Below are 10,400 nucleotides of genomic sequence, written 5' to 3' on the forward strand. Positions count from 1 at the left end.
ATCCTTCTCTTCATTACCCTGAGGTCAACAACACAAGCCCTTCCAGGGCACTGGAGAAAAACAGCAATAGTCTTTACTTAGTAGACAAATAAAATGCAGTGCATGGTGAGCAGTGAGATAGAGGATGTTTCCCATGGGAAAACTAGCAATAATCCCCTTCTTCTGCATGATGCTAAAGTAACTTCTGAATGTGGAAAGGAGCACAGGATYTTGTAGGTTTGATGGGACTGCCAGAGATCTAGTTCAGCCTCAGYGCAGGTCCAGCTTAGATTAGGTTGCTCAGGCCCATGGCCAGTCAAGGGCTGAATATGTCCAAGGCTGGAGAGCCTACAGGCTCTCTGGACCCCAGCTCCTGTGTTTCACCACCCTTACGGTTCTCCGCCTATTCCGGGTGCTCCAGCCYCTGACCATCCTGGTGAACCCCGTTGGAATTGCTCCAGTACATCAGTGTATTCTCTATAGGGAAACCCAACACTGGACRCAGCATCCAGATGTGGTGTCCAGTGCCAAACAGGAGAACAACCATGTCCYATACCAAAGCTCCATATGCACTTGGCCTTCATTGCTGCGAGGATGCACTGCTGGCTYAGACTCAACTCACCCACCAGGAGTCCTTTGTCTTTTTCTGCAAAGCTGCTTTCTAACCCATCAGTTCCAGCCTGTCCTGCTGCTTGGGTTATTAGATCCCAGATGCAGGACTTTGCATTTTCCTTTGTCAAAATTCATGAGGTTCATGCCYGCTCATTTTCGAAGCCTTTTGGGGGTCCTTCTGAATAGCAGCTCTGCCCTCCAGTGGGTCAACTGTTGCCCCCAGTTTGATATCATTTGCTGGGAGTGCACTCCMGCTCATTAATAAAGAAGGCAACAATATTGGCCCTGAGCGATGCCACTGATTGGACTTTGTGCTACTGATCGCTATTTTAAGCCTGATGGTCCAGCTGATTTTCTGCCTGCAKTATTATCCACTTGTCCAGTCCATATCTCTCCAATTTGGCCATAAGGATACAATGGGAGACCACGTGAAAGGCCTTGCTGAAACCAAGATATACAACATCCATTGCTCTCCCTATATCTGCGTAGCCTGTGGCCTTGTTATAGAAGGCAGTCAGGTTGATCAGATGTGATTTGCTCCCAATCACCTTGTTCAAGTGATTGGAAGGGGTCTTCTGGATGGTTTACTCCATAATCTTCCCAGGGACTGAGGTTAGGCTGAGCAGCTTGTAGCTTCCCAAACCCTCCTTCTTGGCTTTCTTGCTTGAAGATAGGTGTGATGTCTGCCTTCTTCCAGTCCTGATGATCTTCCCTTGATTTTCATGACCTTTCAACGCTGATAGAGAGCAGCCTTTCTGTAAGGCTGGCCACCAACTTCAGTGCCCTAGGATGCATCCCGTATGGGTCCGATGGACTCATGTATGATCAAAGGATGTAGGTGCTCCCTACCTCTATTTTTCCATAGCGTGGGTGATGCAACGCTCCCACAAACATTGCTAGTAGGGCTGAGGAACTGGGGGGGGGGGGCACAAGCACAGCTGTTACCTGTGGGAAAACTGGCAAAAATACACCAAGTCCCTTATTTTTTTTCTGCTTCCTTTGTCACCTGGTGCCTGGTTCCACTGAGCAGCTGCAGACMTGGGTTCCTTTGCCCTCAGAGCAGTTGAGCCTGAGCTCCAGTCAAGCAGATCCCTGAATGAGCCTAGCTCTGCTCTCCTGCTGTGCGAGGTTGCTGTTCTGCTCTCTCGTCCTCCACCTTCATGTTTTCAGTCTGATCTCTGCTTGTAGGGGTGGATGCAGCAGAGCATCTGCTCTGCTCAACTCATCAGTGGGCCACGTCACCCTCCAGGCGTCTTCTTGATTCCTTGTGCCACTATGGCCTTTCCAGCATGAGGTCCGTCCACCTCTTCCCTTTGCACTGGCAGTGTGCATATAGCAGACACTCACCACGTCACCATCATCGTGGTTGGCTCTTCGTAGTGCACTTAATGAGCAGACGCAAACGAGGGCTCGGTGTGGTACATTTGTCAGAGAGTGGTGCCAACTTACCTGAGGCAAAGCTCATTCCTCATAAAGCAAATTATGGGGAGCTGGCATTGGAATCGACAAGCAGGACGTTCCTGAAGCGCTTGGTGCAAGCCTGCATCTCCAGCACAGATGGCTGCAAACAGGAAACGTTCAACTCAATTGCGTTGTGAGGCACATAAGAAATAATGTTTGGGGTCCTGCGGGGAAGAGCTGTGACAGGTCTTGAACATATCTGTGATCCCCAGGGCTTTCCAGCTGGAAGATAATTGGATTAGTATGCAGATGAGTGAAGCGATGGGGGTGGAGGGTAGGTAAGAACAAATGTCCTGGTGTCTCAGACTTCACTTGCGGTAATCGTTGGAAATTTTACTAGAGTAAAAATAGGGAGTTGTATGTCTTAGCTGTCAAGCAAGAAATGGTGGTGGTGTATTGAGTACGTGCACTCCTCCTGCCACAGCCCCGGTGCTACTACTGTCGTGTCGGAGCCTCTCAGTGCCATTAGTGGATTTATCTGTACAGTAATCTTGCGGGGGAGAGCAGCCAGCTCTGCTCCCGCTTTGCAGATGAGGGATCTGAATCAGAGAGTAGATTATGATTTGTCCAAAGCTCCAAACTCTCCAGGGATGGACAAAACTCATAGGCTACCATTTCAGCACTGGGTTTCCATCTGCTTTTCTGCCCCTGTTTTACAGAATGATTTTTTCCTTAAAAAATGCTGCTTCTTTCTAGAAAAGACTTGATTATTCTATTTTTTGTGAGCTTCCACCAGCTTGTTGTTTGCGCTGTGACATGGGAGTCGTAATCAAATATTAACTGAACTCTCTGCTTCCCTGATTTTTCTGATATTAAAACCTGCCTGTGCAGCATGCAAGGCAGTTAAGAAGTCTAGYTGTTTCCCACACTTCTGCTGTACTGCTTTCTAGAGGACTGGAAATCCTTCCCCATTTTAGGATACAGGCCTTGCACTTTGCTTTCGCGGTTGGTTCAACCCAGAGCATGTTGCTGGTTGGATGCAGCCCTGCCCTCTCCTCCCGTGGAGCACTTCTTCATGTAGATAAATAGATAGATAGATATCTCCAGTTAGGTACCCCCATGGCGATCTGGACTGGGAGACYGGCATCTGGAGTATTTTTAAAATGTTCAAAAATTCAATCATTGTCCTACCTGAAGTTTCTCTTCCCCCTCTTCCTCCTTTCGCTGCAGCAGTAGCAATGCTGGTGGCACATAAGCAGTTGTTAGAGAAGGCACGGGAGCTACCGGCAGCCAGCCAGCTCTTGCCTCAGCTTCTCCTGCTCTTCTCAGCCAGCTCTCCAGTGCTAGCTTTACAAACCATGGACCTTGTGTGGCCTTCTCGGTTGGTTTTCCAGAATGCGATGGGAGAAAATTCAGTGTAAGGCCTGCACGAGCTAGTACATTTTATAAGAAGTTGATTTGCTTAGAAAGGATCTTGTAAAGATGAGGGTCTCATGAGACACCAGTGTGGTCGAGCTACCTAAAATACGGTTTTCTTCTCTCTGAACAATGATATAATGCTTGTGTTGTATCTTGTGGGCCTTATCCTGTGTATTGGGATTATACCTGTTTAAAGAGAAGAAAGCAGTGGGAGCCTTGCATGAGGCACAACTGGGATGATGGTGAATCATGGTCTGTTGATGCAGTAAAGTACAGAGGGGTTAGGTCACCAGAGCTAACAGGGTTGCAACCTCCCAAATCTTATTTTAGCTTCTAGACCATGTTTTAATAACTGTATTTCATCACAGCATGGTATAATTGGCTCTCTCGCTCTCTTTCAGGGGAAATACCAGGGTAGAGGAAGCCTGTGAAATGTATACCAGGGCTGCAAACATGTTCAAGATAGCCAAAAACTGGAGTGGTAAGTACAGCCACAGCCTGTTAGTCAGGGAGAAGGGTTGGAGCGTTTCTTAAACCAAGGCGACCTGTGAAGGCTGAAGTGACGTGGTGCAAATTTTCAAAGTGGAGTTTTAGTTCATAGGCTATTTCCATGGGAGTGCTTCCTACAGCAATGTAATTTCTATTCCTGGTGGAAGAGGCCTTAGCTGCACTTCTTGCAAGTCTTCCTCCAAACACATGTGTTGGTTTCCAAACTTGTGCATGGATGAACACTGTGGTTCAACAGAACTGGAGCGAGGCATCATTTACCTTCCAAGTTCAGGAATTACAAATTGGGCAGGAAGAAGTAGCACCTCAACCTTGGTTTCTCTGTGCATGAGTTGCATCTTCTGCTAYGTGCTCTTCTAAGCTACACTGTTGCTCATGCAGCTCCTTCTCTAAAATTCCCTGTTATAAGGGGAGTGAAATCCAGTGGGCTTCAAGATCCAAAGGATTCCCCTTTCCTAGTCCACCGGATGTAAGGCTGCTGTGGTCTCCTATTGATAGATTCAGACACTGGCAAGGATGAGTGTTTATTTTTGAGGATATGTGTGCATTCCCGTGTTCATGCCCTTGTGCTCTGTAGAGATGCGGTCGACCCCCAGCCAATTGACACAGAAAGCAGTGACGTGACTGACGCCACTTGGACACAAACAGCACTTGCAAAAATGAGATTGCAGATGGTCCATTTCTCCTCTTACTGAATGATGCAGCTTCAAGCTTGCTGGCTTATGCACACTCTCCTACAGGTCTCTGCAGGAGCTGGCTCCAACCCCCTGGTCCCAGGGGACATGTGCACGCACGTGCGCGCACACACATACACATGCATGCATGTTACATTACATATATACATATATGTATGATGTTACTATGCTGGGCACAGTGTTGCTGAGATGTTTATATAGGTATCACTTGCCTTGTAAGGTTCTGCTCCCAGAAAGGTCCYTGGTGCTGCCCCTCAGTGACRTTTCTCACCTAACTCYCCCTTAACCACCTGTGAAATTTGCTGTCGTGCATGGTGCTGTTGGTGTTTCTGTTGGCTTCTCACACTGATCTCTCATGTCTTGTCGTATCTCGTATTGTATCTGGTAGCCAAACMTGAGGTCAGGGCCAGTTAGCTGCCCAGGTGTCTTAATGATGTGAAATCAGGGTAACTGTGCGAAGAAGCATGTTTTTGCACTGAGATACAGGGCAAGTGCAGCTAATTCTGCAGATGGACACTTGGATCTATCCCAAGTAGTTCTTGGAAATCCTAGTTCATAGAAATTTCTCATCGTGGTACTGTAATTCTGCTTACTCGGTGGGATGGGACTGGAGAGGTAAATCCTGTCTGTGTTTCTTTCCCAGCTGCAGGGAACGCATTTTGCCAAGCAGCCAAACTTCATATGCAGCTGCAGAGCAAACACGATTCGGCCACCAGCTTCGTGGATGCTGGGAATGCTTATAAAAAAGCAGATCCGCAAGGTAAGGCAAATGAAATCCTGGGTTATTTAATGCAAATCTTAGTTGTGGAGTAGCTGGTGTGCTGAATTTTTTATTCAAATGATTTGTGTGGTTAAAGATCTTCAGTGTAGACTACTGCAAAGCCTGAAGCATAGCCTGGGCTTCTATTTTTCAGGCAAGATATTTACTTAAATGTAATGYTACTGCAGAGTATGACCAGGCAGGGAACACTTTGTCATGGTTGTATTTATCTTGTACTTATCATGTATAAGTCTGATGGAAATTCAGTGAATTAATGACATTTTTTCCTTGGAATAGAGCTGCAGGTCTGCTAGGTGAATCCTCATGGTCTGTAGTTGTCACACACTGTGTACTCCTTCCACCACAAAATATAAGGGGTCTGTAGGTGTTAGTACTGTACTAGCAATGATATAAATCARGTTGCCAGTCATATGTGGAAGGTGGTCTGCAGTCCTGTCCTGGCTAATGTCTCAGGAGCATTACAACTGCATTCGTTGCTTTGAAACAGGATGTGATTTTAAGTGGCCATTTGATTATCTTTTTTTGGTATCTTTTGAGTATCTTKTTTTTTCAAATGAGTGTACTTTGCAGATGAAATTTTAAAAGGTTTGGGCRAGATCCTAAATGAAGTTCCTGAAGAGAGCTCTGAATTCAGACACTTGCTCAGGATAGATGCCACTGTTTTATAACTTTAAAATACAAATTGCCTGGAAACCGCAGCCCTGTGTATTTACTAGATTAATATTTCGAAGTTTTTTCCATTTGAGCATGCAGAGTGWTAGACTTGGAGTACCACTCGGCTGTATTCTGCCCATCCTAATTTTTGACAGTCMTTTCGATGTCAGAATTGCTGCCTGCACTACAAGGCAGGCTGCTGGCGAGACACGGATATCTAAATTTGGTGTTGATGAGGGACTCGTGACTAGATTTGGAAATACAAAACTGCTGGTGATGTTGAGTGTCCTCATGCACAGGCGTGAAAATGCGTGCCTGTCGTCCCAGGCGTACGTCTGTATAGGATATTAAGGAGCTGATTTGCAGTCTGCCTAACAGAAGTATTACCAGAATGTGRTGAACGATTTTTGGGGGGTTGTTCTGAAATTCAAGGTGTCTGATGTGCTGGCTGACCTTGTGTTGTTTTTCCTGACTGCTCACGCTGCAGAGGCCATCAACTGCTTAAATGCAGCTATTGATATCTACACTGACATGGTAAGAAGCTGCGTAGGCTGGGTAGGTTGTGGACTGATACATCGTTAATCGTGTGACTGTAAGAGATATAGCTGTCACATTTACCCTGATGCTCTGTAGATGTTAAATGTGCCAGACTGAGAGGGAAACCCTCATTTTATTCACAATCTCTTACATTTTCTAGGGGCGATTCACTATTGCTGCCAAGCATCACATCACCATTGCGGAGATTTATGAGGCTGAGCTGGTAGATATTGAGAAGGTAAAAACTATGTTGTTACTGTTGCTGCCTTTACTTCCTTAGCCAGAAGAATGCCTAGATCAGCTTGTTTGACAAAATTCGTCTTTCGTCCAGCACTGCTTGCTTTTGTGAGTGTGAGTCACTGAAACTAGAGTTACTCGTACAGCAGTCTCAGTGAAGAGTTGACCATCAGCAGTCTTTCCAGTTGACAATGTTTAATCTAATTACTTGACAAATGACTACAAAAGTCAACGGCAGCWGGTTTGGCGCTTGCATGATGGTTCAGCGTGATGGAGCTAACAGATTGGGACAGAATTTTCTCCCTCCCCACTGCAAGGGTATCCTAATTATTTGCGAATTAGTTATCTGCAAGAGAGTGATGGTGAAGCTCCTGCATAACCTCTTTCCTCTGACACGGCCCTGAAAACCTGCTCCAGAAAATACTATGTGGAGGAGGCTGCAGTGGTCTAGGATTGACTTCTGCTGCTGCATGCTTTTTGCAAAGACTGAGCAATTTAGACCTGTTGCTCTGGAAATCCTTTGGGCACGGATTTYGCCCTAAGGAAACCACCAAGGCTGGATTTGGAGACAGCTGCAAAGCACTGCTGCCCACTAGAGCATGGTCTCCAGCTGATGCCTGTCTGTGCAATGCCAACAGAGGTTTTGAAAATCCACTCGCCCCACCTGATGTTGTTAGGATTGGCTCTCATTGGAATAGGTGTTGGAAAGATGGAAGCCTTTCTTATCATGATAACCACGTACCTGTTATAGAGAACATGCAACTTGATTTCTAAACTAAATAATATTAAATATATAGCAGGTCAACTAGTTACAAATCTTGTACTGGTTGAGGTTTGTTGGATGCAAATTTATTGTTTCTAGATACTGTTTTCTAGAGAATTGTTTGCCTCATCAGTTACACTTCATCAGATCCTGTCTGTCTGTATTAACAATTTCAGTGTTTAACTGTCCATGTGCAGTCCTGCTTAAATCAAGCATTATGTCAGGACAGGTCTTTCTATTAAAAGTTCATCATAACATGGCAAAATGCAGAGAAGCTGTTGCATTGTGCTTGTGAAGATTTTTAGCAGTTATCTTGATAGTAATATCTCATCTTTATTAAACATGCACTGGCATTTGGGGGTTTTACCAAGTTCACAGTAAAATTTTAAAGGATGGCATAGCGTTAGCAGTTTGCTGGAGGGCAGCGATGTTGCCTCACTTACCAAGAAATGCTGCAGGGTRCTACAGTGCTGCTCCTTCCATCTGCAGAGCAAAATAGCTTTTGTAAATATGGTCACTGTGTGCTAACCAAAAATGTTACTTCAGAAGCAGTATTAATGGTTTTTGTCTCCCAGGCAATCGCACACTATGAGCAGGCTGCAGACTATTACAAGGGAGAAGAATCCAACAGGCAAGTTGTCTTTGCAAAATAATTACCTTCCACAAGGAAGGGTTAGAAATGCAGATTTCTCCTAAATTGTACCCTGGCCCTCCCCAAACTCCCAGGCTCTTCCAGGATGTCCCTTGATAGGATACCCAAAGCCTCATAAATATTTTAGCTTTAGCAGCTTCAGGACTTTAGGGTCCACATGTCTTCGTGCAAACTGAGTTTCTAAAGAAAACCCTTTAGATTCACATCTAAGGCTCTTTTCCTGCAAACAGGCTTGGCTTGTTGTGGACATCCATTGCAGATGTACTGAAGTGCGGGACTGAAAGTCCGTGCCCAGCTGAAAGTCATTCTGTGCTTCTGAGTATTTTTAATTTTGACCATTACAAAAAAAAGTTACCCTGCTATGCAGCATTTATATACACCAGTGGAAGTGGTGCTTGGAGATAACGGGACGCAGATTTCCCCCCTCCCCACCGGTGGCTAGGATGCTACTGCTCACTGTAATTGTACTGATTGCAGCTCAGCCAACAAGTGTCTGCTGAAGGTTGCTGCTTATGCCGCTCAGCTGGAGCAGTACCAGAAGGCCATCGAGATTTATGAGCAGGTTAGTGTGAACTCATCTCTTGCCCTGGCATCAGCAGAGGTTAAAATATTAGGGCAGTCTCAGCAGTAGAAAATGGAATGAGCTTTCTGTTGTAAGACTGAGTTTTGTCCATCCCCTGCAGCCGAGCCCTTAAGGAYTCGCCTACACGTTAAATTTTGGGTCTCTTCAAGGGTGGAAGGTTTTTTTGGTTTAAATGATGCTACCAACCAGATGAGAGATGCAAATTAGGAAAAACACTGATCCAAAGCCAAGAATTCATCAAAAATGAAAAGCAGGTCAGTGTGGTAGTCTCTCAAAATTGTCAGGGCCTGGAAGCTTCAAATCTTGCAGGTTTTGGAGTTGATCATGCCTTTAAAAGCAGCAGCTTGCTTCTCTGCTTTTAATAATTGCTTTAACTTAAGCTTTTTTTTTTTCCCCGCCCTGTATCCCTATTATTATACTTTTGCAATCTTCCTGCATCCCTGCAGAGATGCTGAACCCCCTATTTATCAACTGATGCAGGGCCTGACACCAGGTCCTTGGGCAGACCAGCTGCATGGGGATTTTCTCCTTCACTTTGGATTAGTCAAAAATCCCTCTAGCTTCCTAATAGCTCTTTTTAAAGATGCTGGCATTTTTTTTCACGGTATTTCTTTACAGACAGTTGCGTGGTGTCGCATGTCATTTGAATCAGCTGCTGTGTTTTTCATTCCGTCCTTAACGACGTAATTCTCTTTAATAACGACACGCCTAGGTTGGAACAAACACTATGGATAATCCTTTGCTCAAGTACAGCGCGAAAGAGTATTTCTTCAAAGCTGCCCTCTGCCACTTCATTGTGGATGAGCTGAACGCCAAGGTTAGCGGCCGTCCCGAATTTCCTGCGTCGCGCTGCCTTTGCAAGAGCGACGCGCCTGCAGGCACAGCGCCTCGCCTCGCTCTTGCACGGCTTGAAACGTTTTATTTCCACACGCACGTTATTTGCCCCCCSCAGAAGCGGGGGGCGAGGGGGGCTCTGCCGCACGCGGGCGCCCGGCGGGGCCCGGAGCGGTTGCGGCCGCTGCGGGCGCCTTTGAGGGCCGGGACGGCCGAAACGGGGCTTAAACCGCAAAGCGGCCCCGAGGCGGGAGGATCCCGGCACGTGTCCGGGACGCTCCTTCGGGGCACCCAGCCTCGACGACTGGGCTCGGCTCGCCGGCCGGGCGTTTTCCCTCCTCCCGCCGCGTCCTCGCCCCCGCCTGCCTCTCGCCCGCTCGAGGCTCCGACTCCGCTCGGACGAGCTCCGCGTCCGCGTGTCCTCGCGCTCTCGGCTTTGCTGGCAGTGTTTTCTCAAGCTCTCCGCGCTGCTTCGGGACGAGGTGACTGGCAGAGGAGAGCGGAGACAGAGAGCGGGCATTTGCACGCGGAGCGAATGCGAAGCGTGGCCTCTCTCTTCCAGCTGGCGCTTGAGAAGTACGAAGAGATGTTCCCAGCGTTCACGGATTCGAGGGAGTGCAAGCTGTTGAAAGTGAGTGACGCCGCTGTTCAAACGCGGCCGTGTCGCGTTCGAAAACGGATCCCGCCCCTTCCCTCGGCGCCTCGCTGCGGCTCGCTCTCGCCGCCGAGGCTCGAAGAAGCCCCCG

At 47.1% G+C, this 10,400-nt stretch overlaps 1 protein-coding gene across 2 annotated transcripts in view; it reads left to right on the forward strand.

The window, feature by feature from the left end:
- The window catches only part of LOC146591112 (beta-soluble NSF attachment protein), a 17,684-nt gene that overhangs the window by 4,537 nt on the left and 2,747 nt on the right, over window positions 1–10,400 (forward strand). Inside the window, exons 2-9 of one of the 2 annotated variants that reach the window (XM_085313460.1) lie at window positions 3,813–3,892; window positions 5,257–5,373; window positions 6,536–6,582; window positions 6,746–6,823; window positions 8,161–8,216; window positions 8,715–8,799; window positions 9,533–9,637; window positions 10,217–10,328. In XM_085313460.1, the coding sequence (XP_085169586.1) occupies window positions 3,813–3,892; window positions 5,257–5,373; window positions 6,536–6,582; window positions 6,746–6,823; window positions 8,161–8,216; window positions 8,715–8,799; window positions 9,533–9,637; window positions 10,217–10,328 (680 nt within the window). The remainder of the gene's footprint in view (window positions 1–3,812; window positions 3,893–5,256; window positions 5,374–6,535; window positions 6,583–6,745; window positions 6,824–8,160; window positions 8,217–8,714; window positions 8,800–9,532; window positions 9,638–10,216; window positions 10,329–10,400) is intronic. The other variant, XM_085313461.1, reaches the window with a different exon arrangement.

Source organism: Rhea americana, unplaced genomic scaffold (genome assembly GCF_003343005.1).
Source record: "Rhea americana isolate MKP2758 unplaced genomic scaffold, rheAme1 scaffold_386, whole genome shotgun sequence".
Classification (NCBI taxonomy): domain Eukaryota; kingdom Metazoa; phylum Chordata; class Aves; order Rheiformes; family Rheidae; genus Rhea; species Rhea americana.